At 40.0% G+C, this 20,512-nt stretch overlaps 2 protein-coding genes across 2 annotated transcripts; one reads left to right on the top strand and one right to left on the bottom strand.

Moving 5' to 3' along the window:
* The first annotated feature begins 645 nt into the window (after nt 1-645).
* On the top strand, nt 646-4,464 carry tubb2b (tubulin, beta 2b). The gene is made up of 4 exons (XM_056246925.1): nt 646-795; nt 2,109-2,217; nt 2,340-2,450; nt 3,359-4,464. The coding sequence occupies exons 1-4, from the start codon at nt 739-741 to the stop codon at nt 4,417-4,419; spliced, it is 1,338 nt and encodes a 445-aa protein (XP_056102900.1). The 5' UTR covers nt 646-738; the 3' UTR covers nt 4,420-4,464.
* Nucleotides 4,465-5,902: 1,438 nt separating this feature from the next.
* Nucleotides 5,903-20,212, bottom strand: bcl2l16 (BCL2 like 16). The gene is made up of 3 exons (XM_056246924.1): nt 20,072-20,212; nt 9,345-9,929; nt 5,903-6,198 (listed from the first exon to the last, which is right to left on the bottom strand). The coding sequence occupies exons 2-3, from the start codon at nt 9,810-9,812 to the stop codon at nt 6,067-6,069; spliced, it is 600 nt and encodes a 199-aa protein (XP_056102899.1). The 5' UTR covers nt 9,813-9,929; nt 20,072-20,212; the 3' UTR covers nt 5,903-6,066.
* Between the last annotated feature and the right edge of the window lie 300 nt (nt 20,213-20,512).

The raw sequence follows: 20,512 nt of genomic DNA, 5'->3' as shown, positions 1-20,512 counted from the left end.
ATTTCTATTGTGGGTGAATTATACACAATACATAGTCACTATCCACGATACATATTGTTGCATTTTTGTATTACGATATATTGTGACACGATATATTGTTACACCCCTAGAAACAAGTGCTCTATGTAGTAAACGCAGGACAAATTAACAGCAATGTATACTAATTTGTATTTACCACTTATGGGTACTGAGCTATTCTGTTTTTTTGTTAAATTATCTATTCAACAAAGCTTATACATTTTTAATTTCTTATACATTTTACTAGTTATGATAGGCTATTTACGCTTCTTTTTTTTTTGCCTGTAAATAGAATGCTAAATTTTACTTCCTGTTATTATACTAAGCCTGGGAACACAGAACATTTAATAAACAAAGAAGCGTTTTCTAAATGTCCAGCTTCATTACAAGGCTTTGCTTCTGTGGTATGTCAACTATTCTCCTTCTTTTTTTTTAATACGAAACAGCGCTGCAGCAGAAAATCACACGTTAACATCAAATTTGATTGACAGTCGTTTAGGGCTAATCAGCATTCTCTGTCTCTACTGTGATTGGATAGAATGATAGTTGTGGGCGGGCTTTACACAGACAGCTAATGGTGTTCTGATACATACTAACCTTGTGTGTCCGGAGGGGCGGGGCTTCAGGGGTCTATTTATATGGGGGAAGTGTCTTTTCCCAACCAGTTGAAGAAAGAAAAAGGTTAGTTGCCTTCTCAAATCTTATTACCCAAGAGTGAAAATGAGGGAAATCGTGCATCTTCAAGCCGGACAGTGCGGAAACCAGATTGGAGCCAAGGTTTGTTTTTTAATTTTTTTAATTATTATTTTTTTTAATTGAAATTTGCAGTTGTTGTTGGTTTAATATTTGGTATTAGTGTTTATAGAATAGGATATGTAATGAAAAATAAAAAAATCGAATCGGTAATATTTTCTCTAATACTAGGCTGTATGTTCACAGTCCAATATTCCAAAATATTCTGATCTCGTTTGAATGAAATCTAGGTCATACATGTGCTTCCTCGTTCGGGGTTTATTTGGTTAGGTTGAAACGATTAAAAGATTTTCAAAGATTATGTATTTTAGCAGTTGGCCAAAATGTGTATAAATGCATGTTTTTTTTCCATGTCAATTGTTCGTCTCGCCGGCGTCTGTCTGGGAGCTTCCCTTTGTGAGATTCACTGCAGTGCGACAAAAGGAAGTGAACGTGTAAGCGCAGTCTAAATATAGCCATATCCCAGATTTTCTAAAGGAAATAATCGAAATAAATATTACCAAAAAAAACGTAAATCTTATAGCACCGGCCTGTTAAGTCGGATATTTATTTTATTTATCTATTTATTTCCGAAATGTAGACGCCCTATAAATCGATTAGGTATGAGCGCACCGGAAATGGATTTCAGCCAACCGGTGCGCGTGGCGCGCGCGCGAGTTTTGCGCGGGAGGAATTCAAAGAAGCTCATTTGTTAGTGACGTTATAACAAATTGTAACCGAAATTAAAATGTATAAAAGCGCATTTTATGTAACGATTTTGTATATAACGTATAATGCCTAAAAGCATGTTAATGTGAAATATGCGTGGGAGTTTGTGAACAGTTGGCTCCTTTTGTTAAGCCCACTCCGTGAATATTTGAAAAGCGTAGTTTTAATGAAATAAAGACCTTATTCACATAAAACATAAAATTATTCACATAAAATCAAAACCTTTGATTTTTAACGGGAGTGAAAGCGAGGCTGTGTGGGATATACATACATCTGTTGAGTGGGTTGTACTGTTATATAATTATTTTTGGATTGTTCTGCTTATGAAACAATACAAAAATATTTTTCAGAGAAATTTTAAGTTGACAAAAAAAAAAGTGATCTAGGAGCTTTTATACAATTTTTTTTACAGCAGATACCATTGAAATAACACGGTAAGTCTATCCCTCATAGCCTCGCTTTCATACCTGTCATGGTGCCACTCTGAATAAGGTCTATTTCAGTCCACAATATGAATAAATAAATTGTTGATTTTAAATCTGCATTACTGATAACATTGTTGTTAATTGTTGCCTACAGCTTTAAGCACAATCTACTCAAGTCACTAATATGTTTATTATATCCTGTAGTTCTGGGAAGTTATCAGTGATGAACATGGTATTGATCCCACCGGCACATATCATGGTGACAGCGACCTCCAGCTCGACAGGATCAACGTCTATTACAATGAGGCATCAGGTACGTCCACATAGCAATACTACCAAGTGAGGGTGCACAGTATGATTTTTTTAATATGGTAAAATAGTTTTGTATTTTTAATTTATCAAGCCATATTAACCCTGTGTTTTATCATGTTTTAGGAGGCAAATACGTGCCCCGTGCTGTGTTGGTGGATTTGGAGCCGGGAACCATGGACTCCGTGAGGTCGGGACCCTTCGGCCAGGTCTTCAGGCCAGACAACTTTGTTTTTGGTGGGTATTGTTATTGATAGTGTTGTCACTATACTGGAATTTCCAACTTTGGTATGATACCTTGAAAAAATATCAATATTTCATACCATTTTTTCGGTACCACAGTTTTGTTTTGTTTTTGAAAATTTGGGTCATTTTGTTGTAATAGTTCTTACACACTGAACAGGGAGGCTTTATTTGAATCATTGAACTAAATTTACCCACCCCACCCAAAAAAAGACAAATAAACAGTCAGTAATGAAATGAGAATAAATAAACAAATTGCAAATGATAGCACATATAACTACAATTGAATAAAGAGATAAATGAAATAAACATGGCTTTAAGTTTTTCAGGTTTCCTAACACTGATTTGTGTAGCCTTTCTTAACTGAATACTAAAGTAATCAAATGTACAATAACACTGGATAGGTTTCATAAAAAAAAAAATTAAATACAGATTAATGCTTACAATTAATGTTACAAAACCAGATCAACGAGTGATTTTCTCTTTGTCTTTTGTTCTTTAATTAACATGACAGACTGCAGCAGGTTTATAAGGCTGCCGTCACGTCAAGATCCAATATACTGTTACACAATATGCGTTTTATCTCAACTATTTACGTTTCAAAACTGACTGTTCATCTAAATACTCTGCAAGACGGGCACGTCGACATTTTTGTATGGATTAATTGCAATAAGCCACGGGAAAAAAAGGTCAATTCCCATTCTCATGGCTTTATGAGAGTGAGTGACAGGAGGCGGGTGTGTGTCAATTCGCTGTCGTAGAGAAGAGATGTGTATCAATACTGCAGAAAAAGAGCCGTTTCCGATATTTCAGTATTGATATTTTTGACAACACTATTTATTAATTAAACGAAATGCCATATATTTGTTCAAAATGAGGATGTTTTAAATATCTCGCAACAGGTCAGAGTGGTGCTGGAAACAACTGGGCTAAAGGCCACTACACGGAGGGGGCGGAGCTGGTGGACTCGGTCCTGGACGTGGTTCGTAAAGAAGCCGAAAGCTGCGATTGCCTGCAGGGCTTCCAGCTCACACACTCTTTGGGAGGAGGAACCGGCTCCGGCATGGGGACGCTCCTCATCAGCAAGATCCGCGAGGAGTATCCCGACCGCATCATGAACACCTTCAGCGTGGTGCCCTCGCCTAAAGTGTCCGACACCGTGGTGGAGCCCTACAACGCCACACTCTCTGTGCATCAACTGGTTGAGAACACAGACGAGACCTATTGTATCGACAACGAAGCGCTGTACGACATCTGCTTCCGCACGCTTAAACTCACCACTCCTTCGTACGGCGATCTGAACCATCTCGTATCCGCTACTATGAGCGGCGTCACCACTTGCCTGCGTTTCCCCGGCCAGCTAAACGCTGATCTGCGCAAGCTAGCCGTAAACATGGTGCCTTTCCCTCGCCTCCACTTCTTCATGCCTGGCTTCGCTCCTCTCACCAGCAGGGGGAGCCAACAGTACCGTTCCCTAACCGTACCAGAGCTCACTCAGCAAATGTTCGACGCCAAGAACATGATGGCGGCTTGCGACCCGCGCCACGGACGCTACCTCACAGTCGCCGCCATCTTCCGTGGCCGCATGTCCATGAAGGAGGTCGACGAGCAGATGCTCAACGTTCAGAACAAGAACAGCAGCTACTTCGTCGAGTGGATCCCAAACAACGTCAAAACCGCCGTTTGCGACATCCCGCCGCGCGGGCTCAAAATGGCCGCCACCTTCATCGGGAACAGCACTGCCATCCAGGAGCTCTTCAAGCGCATTTCCGAGCAGTTCACCGCCATGTTCCGGCGCAAAGCTTTCCTCCACTGGTACACAGGAGAAGGCATGGATGAGATGGAGTTCACCGAGGCCGAGAGCAACATGAACGACCTGGTGTCCGAGTATCAGCAGTATCAGGACGCCACCGCGGAAGAGGAGGGCGAGTTTGAGGAGGAGGGAGAGGAAGAGCTGGCTTAGATCTCTCTTAATATACGTGTCGTTTTCCAAGCTGTATCATTTCGCTCTCGTACAAGGAAAAAAAAATCATTTTTGTTCTTGTCTCTTGTTTGTACAGATGTCATTAAAAGTCTTTTTCTTCTGTTAAGATGTCTTCCTCTTTATTTAATTAACTGCACGGTTAACATATAGAACCCTGAATACATGAAAATCCATATACATGAATTACAACAATACCCGTTCTTGTCTTAGGACAACTTTGATGAACTTTTTTGATTTACTTCAAATGTTTGTAAAGATGTCATTAAAAGGCTTTTTCTTCTGTTAAGATGTCTTCCTCTTTATTTAATTAGTTCGCACTCACCTGAACCCATCCTCATTCTTTACTGGTCACAGATCCTCGTCAAACCTGTCGAGTTTGCCTCCAGACATCACTGGTTGAGTTAACATTAACAACAACATTATCATGCCAAAGTATATTTACGTTACCAGTCACAAGTTTCATAATCCTTCGTACATGATTATGAGAATGTTCAACCCATACAACAGGGTTCTGTTAACTGTGCAGTTAGTAACATGAAATAGAAATGAACAGTGTTTTACCATATTTATTAATCTCGACGTTCATTTCTATATACATTAATGCATTTTAATAAACAGTGAAAAGGTTCTCTTAGAATTGTTTATGAATACAGAAAAATATCCCTTTTCTTAGTTCATGATACTAGTGTTAAGTTATCAAAACTAATAACACAACTGGTAGTGACCAGAAATGTTGAATATAGTATAATTTAGAAGATATTCTGAAGAATACAGGTAACCAATTTTAAATTTAGATTGAGCAAACCCTTTAATATCAAAGGGAGGTTATGAGAAACGTTTCAGTCATGTACAGTATGTACAGTACAGCAAAAAAATAAAATAAACATGAGTATTAAGTCATAATTGGACATAGGGCTGTTATAGCTGTTCTCACTAGAAACTTAATTTAAAAAAGGAAGGTTTATCCTTCACAGTTACTTACACAGCATTAAATAACAATTTGGGTTTATAGCTTTAAAACTAGTAATACTTAAATATGTTATCATGATCTTACCACCATAGGTATATTATACATTGATGCCCCATTAGCGGCCGTTTCCGCCATATTGGAACGGTCAAAACTGGTCTGTGAACGTCCGAGAGCAAGTTTACTGAGTGTCTGCAACCCTAGTTAGACGCCTGTGTTAGACGAATATATATGAAATAAACTTCAGCAGATTATTTAGCTAAACTAACACAATAGCTACAACAAGACAAAGGCGTTAGCTAACACACACAACATTAACAAGTTACCATAGTAAAAGTAAAAACATGAAAAGTAACCTACCATAGGAAAAACATGTAGTATTAAGTTAATAGGCTACATATAAACACAAACCAACACATTATCACTTTTAAAAGGTTATCCCATATCTTTTCTTCGTGAGTTTAAAATTGAAATCGAACCTGTAAAATATTGTGGCATCATTGATTGCAGTGAGTGACGACACGCTGACCGTTGCAAGATGGCGGGCGCGCTGACGTGTCTGGACTGGAGCGGCATCTACGTATACAAACCTATGCTTACCACACCCAAGCGAATCACGAGTGTCTTTATTACAGTTTCTCAGCAGATAGCGCTGTTGTCTAAGTTTTCCTTTTCGTCCATACAAAGTAGGATAAGATCCCAACACACAGCAAGAGCAGAGACCAGCAGCAAGCCCGCTTCACCTGGTCTTCAAGATTCTGCTTCTCGCCAAAACGAGTGATAAAACCTGACTGAGAGCAAAACACAAAGTCTGCAATTAACAACAACAAAAAAACTATATTTTATTACAATATGCAATAAAAAAATCCACTTTATTTTGCTATGCAGAAGTAATGCGAATGCGCGGGAGACTTCCAATTCATTACCCGCCATCCCATGGCTAAAGAATAACTGCAGTAAAATGTGTGCTGAATGATTTATGATTACGATAATAAATAAAAAATAATATAACAAATATCAGTTTACAATAAGACTAAAATAACACCGGAAGCCTCGAACGTGTACAAGTTAAAAATGGCTGCTCACTCTTACCTTAAAATGAAGGCAGCCTAAATAAAATGTAATTATATATTTTATTAAAATGTAAAATAAATTTTTTAAGTGCAGTTTACTACAGCACTAAATCTTTTCTAATAAAGAATTTTTTTCAGTTACTCAAATATGATAGTGATAATAAATAAATAGAATAAATTATGATCATAAAATATGTCCCATGAAGGTAGCATGAAAAACCATGAATTTCTGACTAGATAAATCATGCTTGTTTAGCTCAAACCATGGCATTATTATTTATTTTGTTCACCTAGTGTGCATACACGTCCTAGAGGGAAAAAACAGTTACCAATGATGCAATTTGCTCCTACAGCTGCCATATTAACATTGATTTCCACCCCCCATATTTTCAGTTTTTTAATGCAATTTTTTTATTATTATTATTATCTACGTCTAAATTACTAGATTTTATCAATAATTTAATTTAATAATATAATGTAAGCACATTCTTTATGTTCTTTCAAGTTCGATACAAAATAACTGCAATACGTGCAGAAACTTGTTAAAAAAGCACAAAAAGTCCCACATTGGGTGTCTTTGCCGACCTCTTGTGTGGAAAAAATTATATAACATGAAATTTCATGAGTCTTGCCACTAGATGGCCTTATAGCTCTATATGGAGCAAATGAGCTGTTTCCGGGTCCTAAAATCAGTTCTTCAGTATGCATTCAGATACACATGTAGACATTATAAAATAGTTTTGATGGTAAAGTTTTAGCATTTTTAGTTTGAATTTTGAGCATGTTTAGGTTTTCTATGTTTACTGAAGCATTCCTCGCATTCATTCCTAATGGGATCAAATTGACCTGCGATGGAAGGATTTGTTACTTTTTAAATTTCAACCACAAAACTCCTCGAATCGATCCAATCGCTTGGATAGAATCTGAAGGGTACATATTTACTACTATAATGTATTAATACAGACATTTTAGGGGCAGATAAGGACCAAAGTTGTCTCTTTAAGGGTACTGCCCCAATCCTCTTGTGTGTGTGGGTAAGTAAATAAGGTAAGTTTTTGCAAATTTTTCTGACAGGGTAAGTACAATGTAACAAGTTGGTCCAGGTGTCTGTAATGCAACATGTACTTGTGTTGTGTAAAGAATTTCAGAATGCAACAATATGTAAAAACAAGATTTATGCTCATGTTTTTTGGTGAAGGGAAAATCACTTCTGTGTCGGATTCAAGAGAGAGACCGGAAGGTTGCCGTTTGGTCCTGATGCTTAAAACTGCAGTCTGTAAGAATGACAGATAGTGGTTGAAATCGGTACTGCGGTCCAACTCAAAATTTCGGAGATCGTTGTTTCCCCCGCCTCCTCAGACTCGACGGCGCTCACACGGGTCGCCAGTTTGAGCACACACAACAGGAACGAGCGCAATGGACAATGAAAATTGGCAAAGTGGCAACGTGAATATCACAGACCAAAACAATAACAAACATTCCAGCCTGGAAACACACATTTCAAAGTAAAAGTGTTTTTTTAGAGAAACGAGTATGTGAACTTAGCATGTGAAGACTAAAATTTCATCTTTTAATATAATTTCATTATTAATTATAATGTATCTGTATTATTATTCTTTATTATTCTTTAGTTGTATTATCTAAGTTTATAAAGCATGAGTTAGACTATAGATTGCATGGACACGTGTTTAAGGATCATATTTAATACAACTGATTATGAATACTAATAAAGAATAATAATACAGATACATAATATTAAATAATGAAATTATATTAAAAGATGAAATTTTAGTCTTCACCATGTTTCCTCAATACATGCAAACATATTATGGTATTCGATAACAATTTATTTTAAGGTGTCACTGTTACAGTGTAATTATATATTTAAGTACTGAGTAATATTAAGCAACTACATGTACTTACTATAGACCAATTTCGAACCGATGTCACAGTTACGTCACACGGCGCTAGCTGGAGGCAAAACAAAGTGAAAACTGGAGGCGGCCAATACAAACCAGCACAGATTCGGCTACATAATAAGGAGCTTAAATTATTATTATTATTATTAAATGTCATCTTGTTGTGTTGTTGGGTGCAAGAATCGATGAAAAATGAATATGCTGTATCTGAAATTTTTATTTCTAGAAAATATTCAAATCATTAACATCGCACCGTAATGTCACTCTTTACATTGTCGTCTTCTCGGCACTGGCTCGGCAGAACTGCGGACCGTACCACACAAGTCTTTACATGACCATTCAGCACATAGTTATAGGCATCTAAAGATTTATATGCCCTCAGTTTCTCTTTACGCTCGGTTTCTCTATCGGATAGGTGTAGAAGTCCGGCCACTCAACCGGAGGTAGCGCTAACGTTAATCCTGTCAGATCGTCCATCATTGAGTGAGCGTCTACGGGTCGGCCAATCTGGTTCCGTCCGTTAAAATCAACTTTTGCAAATAACAATCGCGGTCCTGGACACTGAGTGACCTTACACATTAAGATAAAATCCGATTTTCTCCCGTCATTGTTAAAAAACAAGCTAACAAAACTTGCAAACTAACTTTAGGGAAGTGGCCAGAGGGATCATTCTGCCTCCACCTAAGCTCCGCCCACAAAAAACGTCACCATGTTTACCAACTGAAAATTGATCTATAGGGTTAGGGTAGGATTAGGATTTGGTTGAGGGTTAGTTGCATGTAATTATGCATAATTTACTGTTATTACTATAGTAAATACGTGTAACATGTAACAAGGACACTGTAAAATTAAGTGTTACCTGATATTTTTATGCTTTATTAGAGTGAAAAAGTGACACACAGCACCTTTAACGAGAAGAACAGGTCTGTGCCCCTCGACACTTACCCATCCTCCTCGGTCCCTGATCTCGGGGCAGACGACTCTCTCTACGTAACTGCCCACACACTCCTGGATCTGGGGCAGGACCGCAGACATGCCCCTCTCCTGGCAGTGCAGAGCCAGCTGTCCCGCCAGCACGAACACGGACAGCACCGCGCTCCAGGCCAGCTCTCGGCGCCGAGAGGGGGCGAAGTGCTCGTCCAGGATCGACACCAGGGTCGCGCAGGCCGTCCGCTCCGAAACGTCCTGGAAAACACGAGGCCAGCGCCGAAAGAAGATCGGGAAGCGATTGAGCAGCTCGTCTCCGGCGTGTCTCAGCGCGGCCGAGGCTCGGGACGGGGCCGAACCCAACGGGACGCCCGGTTTCACCGTCACATAGTTGATGTAGTCGTACGCCATCAAATAGGCCTCGCGCACCAGCGGGTCAGGACTGCTCAGGCCTCGGCCGATCACTGCGTTATCCGACAACACCATCACTTCAGATTACAACAGGCAACAGCAGTCTCTCTCTTCAGCACACACTCCTATTACACGTTCAGGCTTCTTTCCATTGATCATCTACATAAACGGCCTGTTCTGATCATCCGGGTCCTTGGGAATAAAAAGAAAAGATCAGGGGCCGGTTTCACAAAGATAGACTTTGACTATGGCTTAGATATAGTAGATAGTCAGACTTCAGATAGACATCTAAATCAGACCGTTGCACAAAGCACTTAAGACTCTGACTATCTTAAGTAGGACTACACCGCAATGCATTCTGGGTCAAATAAGACACTTTTCAAAACAAAAACATGCCGGATCGAGTAAGCGCATTCAACCGCTCAGTGCAGTTTACCTCAGCGGAAGATATGTGTTTGTTGGAGGAGTATAACAGTTACAAGGACATTTTACTTGAGAAATTTAGCGGAGAATGTAGAAACAAGAGAAGAAATGTTTAATTTGGACAAAGATTGCTACGACAGTTAACAGCGTTAATCCGACCGTTGAGCGGAGCGTTAAAGACGTACAGAAAAGATACAAAAACATGGTACAAGAAATATTTGAGAGGAAATATCCAAAAACGGGAGGAGGACCCCAAGAGAAACTTAAAGACACTGAAATGGTGATGAATATATATAGTGGACAGTCGCCGATGTTTTCTTTCGGCTGTTTGTAGTGTAACTGATTGTTACTGCTGGTTGCCACGGTAACAGAGTCTTAGACCTAAGTTAGCCTGGGAAAAGGTGTCTGATTTTTTTGGTCTAAATTAAGTCAGTCTTTCTTTTTGTGAAACAGTCTAACTTGCATTAGGCTAGTCTATGAGCAAATTTTAGACTTGTCTAACACTATAGACCGGTCTAAAGCTTTGTGAAACCGGCCCCAGATGCTTCAGATTAAACCTTATGTCAGTGCTTCTCTACCTTTCAGGCCTTGTCCACACCAGGGGACACTAGGCTCATTTTAAGAGGGCTTTAGCCCCCCATATTTCCACCCAGCCCACCTAAACATTTCCTCAGTTTTTCCTCTTTGTCGCCATCTCTGTTCGAAATCTGCAATTGCAGTCATTCGTGGAATGATCAACTTTACGTGGGTTGTGCTTCGGCACGGCACAGCGCGGATGAACACAATGTTTTGAGGAGAGTGTGCGGCTGTCAGTCGCCGCCGGTGTGGATACTGGCATTCACAATCACAGATTATACTTTTTGGAAGTATGACCAACATAAGAATTTTCACTGGAAAATGTCTGAACAAGTGACTAACATCCACTTTTGTTCTGACCAACTAAGGGGAAAAAGCATTGCAGTAAATCACACTGATTAAATCTAACGATCGCTTATCATATCACGTCAAACTAGGGCTGGGCGATAAAATGATAACGATAATTATCGCGATATAATTTTTCTCGATAAAACGATATCAAGAGGTCGATAAATGTTCGATAATGTTTATGCGCCAAAAGCGGAACGAAACTCATTTGAACCGCGCGCGTCTCACGGACCGTTTATCCGCTCGGCTCAAAGTCCAAACGGCAGCGCGCGCGGAGCTCACTGGACTACAGCAGAGCAGACGCGTTTACTCTGATCGTCTCGCTCACGAGATCCAGTGAGAAGCGCTTGAATTCAGTGAAGAACACAAAAGTCTCGGTGATTTAAACCAGTTTAAAGGCAGATGAAACAGTGCTGACGAACAGGAGAAACACTGTGATACAGTCAGAATCTGAATTGATACTGAATCCATTTAGCCTACCACGGATTTACTGTAACGTTAGCCTAGTAATATTAACTGCACCATGAAATGTGGGATACATATTGAATTGTATAATATTATTAATGTAGACAATGTATTAAATGACTAATGGAATATAATTATAGTATTTAATAATGCATTTAACTGTTAGGCTACTGTTTTTCATACAAATAGAAACCATAAAGTTTACATTTTGCCATGAGTGAGGTGCTATAGGCTGTGCCCGGCTTTGTCTGTGGTTATCATGATCTAAATGCATGATACTGGATGACCAATGGTTAATTTTAATAAAACTCAAACAGTCAGAATATTACATTTTACCAAATAAAAATGTGGTCGTTAATTTTTTTTTTTAAACAGATGTTACTGTTTTTGTTAATGCACATAAATTTAACAGAGTAGTATAAGCTTGAGTTAGGATGCAGATTTACTGTCAACTCGATGTCAAATATGCATTTCGAGACAAAACATGTAATTTGAATATTGCAGGCTGCACTGCAAACTGTGCTGAAGAAATATTTTTCTATTCAGATATTAATTTTGTTAAGAAAAAATGACAAATGTTTGAATGTTCTACCTCAGATTTGTGAAATGTTCACCTGTTTGGCAAGTGTTTGTCATGATATGTTCTGACAATAAAGAGTTAAAACCACAATTAACGCTCTGGTTTATACAACTTTCACTTAGGAGCAAAAATCTGCCTTTAAACTTGAAAGAAATAAAGATTTGACATTTATTGTGATAATTATCGATATCGACTGATATAAAAAAAAAATATCGTGATAATTTTTTTGGGCCATATCGCCCAGCCCTACGTCAAACCGTGCAAATTATACTTTGTTCTCAAATTGTTAATGTTCAACATCAGCATTGCGTGACTACATGTAATGTCCTTCCGATATTATCCTTGTTTTCACATGGGCCGTTTGCAGTCTCTTCTTTTCTGTCGCCACTCCGAAGTCCGAACGAAGTCTTTTGCATTTTACAGCGGGTGAATCTCCAGTTGTCACTGGATGTGTGTGTACAGATGTGTGTGTACTGATGTGTGTGTACAGATGTGTGTGTACAGATGTGTGTGTACAGATGTGTGTGTACAGATGTGTGTGTACAGATGTGACGTAATGACGCAAAGACATGCTCGAATTTCCCCCGGAAATCCACCAGCCCCACTGGAATTAAAAACATTATTACAAGCTTACCGTTTTGAATCGAGCTACGGCAAGCAGAGAGTGTTGAACACTGGCTGGTTATGTACTTGCTCAAAAATTTATTTTGGATAATTTTTTACCCAAAAAAGTTACAGACTGCAGCTTTAAACTAATTGGTGATCGCCTCAGTCCCCTTTAAAACTCACATGGAATCGGCGACGGGCTTCGGCTCATCCGCATATATTAATCTGTAGCAGCACAGCGTCAGAAGCAGGGGACAGTGTGTGTGTGTTTATTTATAGATTATGATAGCTGTGTAGTTCTTTGTCATAAATGCAGTTTACATATTATGATGCGGGTTCCATCCACTGTAAAATCTGGGTTTATTTATTTCTTCTATGAAATTTCTTTTTATCTAAATGGCATAAAACTTTGTGACTTTTCCTACTCTTGCTATACATTACAAAATTGCTAAAAAAAATCATAATATTAATTTTATAATAAATCCAAAAGCAAAACACGCGAAAAGAACTATGAAAGGGAGTGGAAGAGGCATTTGAGCGATTGAGTGCTCCTCTGCTGCCATTTACTGGTTATAGTGGGAATTTCATGTCGTTTTCATGTTAAAAGTGTTTGTTTTCCACCAGGTGTTAGAAGCATGGCACTAAAGCACATTTCCCATGTTATCTCCATGAATGAAAAGGATACATGTAGATCTTCTTTGAAGTTAATTTTACTGCACAAATGTAGAGTTAAAAAAATAAATAGTGTTTAAAACATTAGTGGTGATAGATATTCATGTTTATACCGGTATTGTGCCTGTTATGTGCTATTCACTTTCACTAAAATATGTTACTTTGCACACTCTTCATATCACAGTCCTGCAAAGATGACAGAATTTACTCACATTTGCTGTCCTGCGGCTAAACATGAGTTGCGTTTCAGACCAAACATATAGTGGTGAGTGAGTGCGACCTGTACGCTTCAGATATTTTGCTTAATGAAATGATCCTGCCAGAAGAATTGCGCGATAACTTGATCATGTCTTGTTCTGGCTGTATCATCTCAGTGAGCTTTTTTGAGGTTTTACGCATGCGCTGTTGCAGGTTTCAGTGTTGATGAGAAACTCTTGGAAAACGCTTGAAAATGCTTATCTGGATGGAGAGCGTCTTGAAACGAAAATGTAGACGTTACCTTAGGGTACGTTTACACGACAACGATATGCTTAAAACAGAGACGTTTATCCTTTGATCCCAGAAAATTGCCATAGAATTGCTAGAGTGCCTCCTGTGTGAACGCAAACACGTCCCGGGATTGATCCCAGGATGGGGACCTGGAAACACTGCTGGGATCATTCCCGGAACACGTCGCAAAAACAAAAAGGCAGGATCAATGCCGTAAGGGGTGTGTCGTAGTGATGGCGTAGTTATCGTGCGACTGCAAAAAATGCTTTTCTTACTTATGCTGCGTCCCAATTCGCATACTATCTGTCCTAAATAGTATTCTAAAAATATAATTAGTATGTCCCAAATCGTAGTATGTTTAAATGAGTGTCCCAAAGATACCCGGATGGTCTACCGTTTCCGAAGTGCAGATCGATGCGCACACTAACGGCTGATATTGCCCACAACCCATCGCGCGTTGGACAAGGATTCGGTTAGAACTACAAACACGAGTGAAAAGTGTTAAAAAACTACAGACATGGAGGACGCGCGAGTCCGGCGTTTATTTAGAGAGGTTTAGATAAAGGGGTTTGAGTGATTTATTATCAGTATATAACCTGACGAAAATGTATTTATTCAATGTTGTCTACATTATATTGCATCTGCAGCAGCATTGTGAACTTTTGCAAAGATACGTTTAGCCATTAACTTTTAAATGCATCATTGCATTCAATTTGCAAACACATGATTTCCATTACACGAGAGTAGATGTTAAAACTTCATGCTGATTTGTACTCGGCTTTTGCCAAGATAAGCAACACTAAGACGTAGCTTTACAGTAACCTATGCTTCACCCATTTACGCTTCTTTCCATATGGTGGTGTGACTCCCCTTCTGTCCGGCGTTAACGGCTGCAGTGTACTTGGCGCGTCAGCACACACGACGGCTGCAACTACAGTGTGGTCTCCCTAGTGGACCAGCACGACAACCGTCTGGATTGAGCCGAGTAGGGGACATCTCTAGGGTCTTCAAGTGGGCACCTTCCGTCCTCAGTGTTTCGTCGACTAGCCCACGACACCTCAAAAGGGCTCGACAGTGACTCTGGCGTCCCAGAGTCACCCCCCTCCGTCCCCCACTCAACTCAGTCCAGCTTACTGACCTCTACCTCCCTCCTGCTGCTGAGACCTAACCAAAATCTCACAATCTCTCCGCAACCCAACCATACACGCCAACCCGTTTGACTAAGGCTGTCGAGCCCCACTGGTGCGTTAATATGCAGTTTCAGTGGCAACGGTTCCGTATGGCATACCACCTACCGCAAAACACAACATCTGCCCAACCACCCGTCATTCACGCAATATATACAGGAACGTAATGACTGTAAATACTATACAACCTATCCAAATAAACCAACAGACTCTTCAAGTTTTCAAGAATTCTACGAAACCGTAGCGTGGCGGCCTGTACACAGCCAGCCAGAATCTTTCCGTCTCAACCACAGCCAGTTGCTGCTCCTTTCTGCTGCTTCAGATAAGTTCTTTACTGTGCGACGCAACTCTTGGCCGCTGAATCCGACGTCTCTGAGGAACCGGGTTGTAGAGTGTGCCACAAAACCTCGACAACCCACTTCCACTGGATAAACCTGGACTCTCCATCCTCGCTGTTCTGCTTCAGTGGCCGCAGTTTCTTCCTCTCATATGCCTCATCTACTGCATCCTCCCATGGCACTGTTAACTCTATCAGTTGAACAATGCGTGCTGATCCAGACCACAAAACAATATCTGGTCGTAGGTTAGTGGTGGCAATCTCAGGTGTAAAAATAAGCCGTTGATCAAGATCAGCCAGCATCTTCCAGTCCCTAGCAGCTTCCAGTTGTCCTGGGCGAGAATTGGTGTTAGCACCTTTTCTTGGTGGTTGCTCGCCTGGGCGGAGGAATATTGTCTTCTGTGTGTAATGTTTTGCTAGAACAGGCGGCAACTTATTGGTCATACTACGCTTGCCTTCCAATGGTAAAGCCAAACATCGCAGTACTTGGTCATGGCGCCAAGTAAACCGACCTTGGCTAAGAGCCACCTTACATCCTGTCAAAATGTGCCTTAATGTGGCAGGTGATGGACACAAAGGACAAGAGGGATCCTCTCCTACCCAGAGGTTTAGGTTCTGCGGTGATGGGAGAACATCATATGTTGACCTAATAAGGAAACTGATCCTACTCTCTTCCATTGACCAAAGGTCTTGCCAGCCCATTTTGCGTTGTTCCACACTCTCCCATCTCATCCAATCTCCCTGCTTGGCCTGGGAAATGGCCTTTATACACCTCATCCTCTCCTCCTGCTTTCGCACCTCGTTGACTACCAGCTTCCTCCTTCGAGCTGGGCCTGCCTTGTGCCATTTAGGAGGAGCTAAACTGAGCCCAAAACCCCCTCTTCCATGCTGTACCTGTCCCACGATATCCCCAATTTGAAGGTCAGCCTTTGCCTCTACTACAGATTTCTTTGCTGACCACTTTCTACCAGTTTTTAACACAGGGGCTGCCTCCCTTACGCATTTGACGCGTGACTCTACTAAGGTCATTTCCAGTCTGACCTTGGCGCACTTAAACTCCTCGGTTAAAGCAGAGACTGGCAGCTGCAATATTCCTTTACTATAAAGTCCCACTCTGCTGAGGCAGCGTGGAACTCCCAACCATTTCCTGATGTATGAACTTATTAACGCTTCCAGCTTATCCACTGTTGTCAAAGAAACCTCGTACACAGCCAGTGGCCACAGCAACCTTGGCAGTAGACCAAACTGAAAGCACCAGAGTTTTGGTTTGCCAGGTAGAGCACAGCTGTTTATGCTCTTCAACCCTTCCACTGCTTGTCGTCTAACTTCTCCTACTCGAACTGTGTCCTTTAGATCCCCATCGTACCATCTCCCAAGACTCTTCACTGGCTTCTCAGAAACTGTTGGTATTGCCTCACCATTAATGAAGAATGTTTTATCTACTACCTTTCCTTGAACTATCGTGATGCTCCTTGATTTAGAGGGCTTAAATTGCATTCGTGCCCATTCGATATTATCTGTTAACTTCCCCAATAACCGATTAGTGCAGGCTACTGTTGTAGTCATGGTTGTCATGTCATCCATGTATGCTCTGATTGGTGGTAGTCGCATCCCAGAAGCCAAGCGCTCTCCTCCTACTACCCATCTTTATGCCCAAATGATTACTTCCATTGCCATGGTAAAAGCCAGTGGAGAAATGGTGCATCCTGCCATTATTCCAACCTCTAGGCATTGCCATGCGGTGCTGAATTTTGGAGTTGAGAAACTAAATTGCAAATCTCCAAAATAGGCTTTCACTAAATTTGTTATTGACATTGTTACTCTGAAAAAATCAAATGCTGCCCAAAGAAGCTCATGTGGCACTGAACCATATGCATTAGCCAAATCCAGGAATGTCACATGGAGCTCCTTCCTCTCCTTTTTAGCTGACTGAATTCTTTGCCAGATAACATTGTTGTGTTCTAAGCATCCTGAGAACCCTGGAATGCCCGCTTTTTGAACTGAAGTGTCAATGAAGCCATTCTTTAATAGGTAGGTGGACAATCTCTGGGCAATAATGCTGAAGAAAATCTTACCTTCAACGTTTAATAGTGAAATAGGACGAAACTGACTGATGCTTGTAGCATCTTTTTCTTTAGGTATAAAGACTCCACCTGCTCTGCGCCATGCTCTAGGTACAACCTGTTTTTCCCATAGCACTTTTATCAATTTCCACAGAATTCGCAGAACTTCTGAAGCACTCTTGTACACTCTGTACGGAACTCCATTAGGCCCTGGAGATGATGAAGCCCTTGCCTTTCTCACAGCCTGCTCTACCTCTTTCCACTTAGGTGCACATACCTCCATTTGGTATTCTGGTGGGTTGATAGGTGGTATGTCTGATGGAATTGACATAGGCTCATGCCTTTTTGCACTGTATGCGTTTCCTCCAAATATCTCTCTAGCTCAACCCTAGATGCTTTTAAAGTGCCATTCTTCTCCCTGGTGAATAACTTCTTTACGAATTTGAATGGGTCTTTATAGAAATTAGCCCTCGCACGTTCCTTCTTTTTGTAGCGTTTCCGTAGACGCTCAGCTCTGCGTAATGTTGCTTATCTTTTATGGCCCTTTGTAAGAGATTGAGTCCCTCCTTCTGACTTTGTTCTGCTCTTTTCCATTGCTTCCTCAGCTGTCTCCTTTCTCTAACTAACCCTTCAATTTTCTGCTGCCGTCTAGACATTCCAGGAGTAGTCTGTACTTTTTCCTTCCTTTTTTCCACACCAAACCTCTCACTTCCAAATGCGTAAATGATGTCCCCAAATTTATCCAGCTTCTTTTCAACTGTACCAGTTAATCTTTCCAATGCAAAGCATAGATCTGTGTTTACCGTGTCCCATGCAGTTTTCTCACAAGCTCTTGGCCATCTAACTCCAGGCCTATGCCCGTTGAGGTTCTTTGAATGGAGAATGGAGGATTTTAACTGTGACGAGATGAATGACAGGGCAGTTTACGGTGACAGGATGATTGACAGGGCAGTTTACGGTGATAATATGGACGCGACAGATCTGTCCGTTAAAGATGAGAAAGTAGTGTGTCCCAAAGCTTGCCTACTCTTCTGCTACACTCTCAGAAGTATCTACTTTTTCTTCACAAAAAGAGTACATACTTTTAGGGCGTAGTAGGCGATTTAGGACGCAGCCTTAGTATTTTTGTCTTGTTTCCAGTCCAAATATAAAAAAAATCTTAAATCAAGAGGCATTTACTAGATGAGTAAAATGACAAGAAATTGTATCTTGTTTTCCGAAGAAAAAAAAAACTAAATTAAGTGAGTTTTTGCTTAAAACAAGCAAAATTATCTGCCAATGGGGTAAGAAAAGTAATCTTGTTTTCCATTTGAATTAAGACTATTTTTCTTACCCCATTGGCAGATAATTTAGCTTGTTTTAAGCAAAAACTCACTTAATTTAGTTTTTTTTTTTTTTTGGAAAACAAGATACAATTTCTTGTCATTTTACTCATCTAGTAAATGCTTCTTGATTTAAGAATTTTTTATATTTGGACTGTAAACAAGACAAAAATACTAAGTAAGAAGAGCACTTTTTTGCAGATCAACGTTCACGTTGCACATTAACAAAGAAGAAAGTTTGTGTTTGTCATCCTGATGTCACGTGTCTTTACAGGATGTGTGTGTGTGTGTGTGTGTGTGAACGCTTGCACAGATTCCAGAAAATCACTGCTAGTGTGAATGAAGCCAAACCAAACGATCCCGGGACAAATCAGTGTATTTTCCGGGATCTGTGTGTGAAAGGGGCTCATGTTGAATCGGCGTTGGGTCAGTGAGAGAGATCAATCTGATTGGCTGTTCAGTTTAGCAAAATTATTGGGGCCCAGCTGGAAATTTTGCTTGAAATTTGGTTGAGGACCACTGCTTTTTTTTGTGTGTTCTGTGTATTAATTTATTACAAATTACATTTATGACAGTGACTTCAATACACATCTTCTATGATGACTATTTAAATTTCTGTATTAAAATACATTTAGATGGTTTTATTTTATTTACAGTTTTGAAAATGTATCAGTGACATTATTGGCCTTTATCATTATTTATTTGTTGTTGTTGGTGTGACCAACGTGCCCAAAAAAAAAAAACAGGAATTGACATCACAGAGAGTACTCATGTAGACCATGACTTTACAACATTACTGTTTATAAAGGTCAGGAATTATCTTAAAATATAAAAAAATTTACATGAGTTTTGTATTACAATTTTAGTTTAGTTTTGAAGACTTAAAGACTTGTTTTGTCGATCTAAAGTGTCTAAAAATAATTCTTCAATAATTCTTTTTTACTTACTATTTTACAGTCATTAAAGTTTGATCTTTTCAAAGTCATTTTCAAAGCCAACGTGAATACAAAGACTACATTTCTAAGAACGTAGAAAGTGTATTTTAAACTAGATTTTTTTTAAATCCCTTAATTGTTGCAACCCTTGCATTTGACCTCTCTATAAACAGGCCTAACATTCAAGAAAATTAAACATCTTAACCTTGAAAAAAGCTGTAGACCATCAGCAGAAGTCTTTCATTTAAACGTCCAGATTGTTGCATTACTGATACGATCATCAATGAAAGTAAATCTGACATTCACACACACACACACTGCAGCGACTCACCCTTGTTGCACAGACGTGGATCATGCCGTAACTAAACAGTGTGGATTAGTTAACAGCTGACCGAAGGACAATCACAACTGGAGATTCTCCAGAGTGAGCCGATGTCTGTGAGATTCACATGTTGTCGTCCGACTCGGACTATATTTAGTTCCCTTGTCAGTAACAGATCCAGAAGCGCATTGCACACACAGTCCTCTGGGACACGACACCGGCACAGACTCTGTCCTGCACGGGCACAGCTATAAATACTCAGTGCAGGAACATTACACTGGGCCTATACAGTGTGCTAATGAATAACTACAAATGCGTAACGCACTATTAAAGGTGCTATATGGAACTTTTCTTCTAAAATGAATCCTTTTTTTATTGCCTGTGTGTGAAGGGGTTGTAATCACACATTACAATGATCCACTTGTCGGGTTTTGCTATTACCTCTGAAGG

This window comes from Rhinichthys klamathensis, unplaced genomic scaffold (assembly GCF_029890125.1).
Source record: "Rhinichthys klamathensis goyatoka isolate OS25496 unplaced genomic scaffold, OSU_Roscu_1.1 h1tg000040l_1, whole genome shotgun sequence".
Lineage (NCBI taxonomy): Eukaryota > Metazoa > Chordata > Actinopteri > Cypriniformes > Leuciscidae > Rhinichthys > Rhinichthys klamathensis.
The sequence above is the reverse complement of the archived record's forward strand: the minus strand, read 5'-3'. Positions and strand labels throughout refer to the sequence as shown.

Excerpts from the sequence above, each read along its gene's own strand:
- tubb2b (XM_056246925.1), top strand. The coding sequence starts at position 739 with ATGAGGGAAATCGTGCATCTTCAAGCCGGACAGTGCGGAAACCAGATT. Across the intron at positions 796-2,108 it reads GAAACCAGATTGGAGCCAAG|TTCTGGGAAGTTATCAGTGA; the intron begins GTTTGTTTTTTA and ends TATATCCTGTAG. Across the intron at positions 2,451-3,358 it reads GCCAGACAACTTTGTTTTTG|GTCAGAGTGGTGCTGGAAAC; the intron begins GTGGGTATTGTT and ends ATCTCGCAACAG.
- bcl2l16 (XM_056246924.1), bottom strand. The coding sequence starts at position 9,812 with ATGGTGTTGTCGGATAACGCAGTGATCGGCCGAGGCCTGAGCAGTCCT. Across the intron at positions 6,199-9,344 it reads TCAGGGACCGAGGAGGATGG|TCAGGTTTTATCACTCGTTT; the intron begins GTAAGTGTCGAG and ends TTTTGCTCTCAG.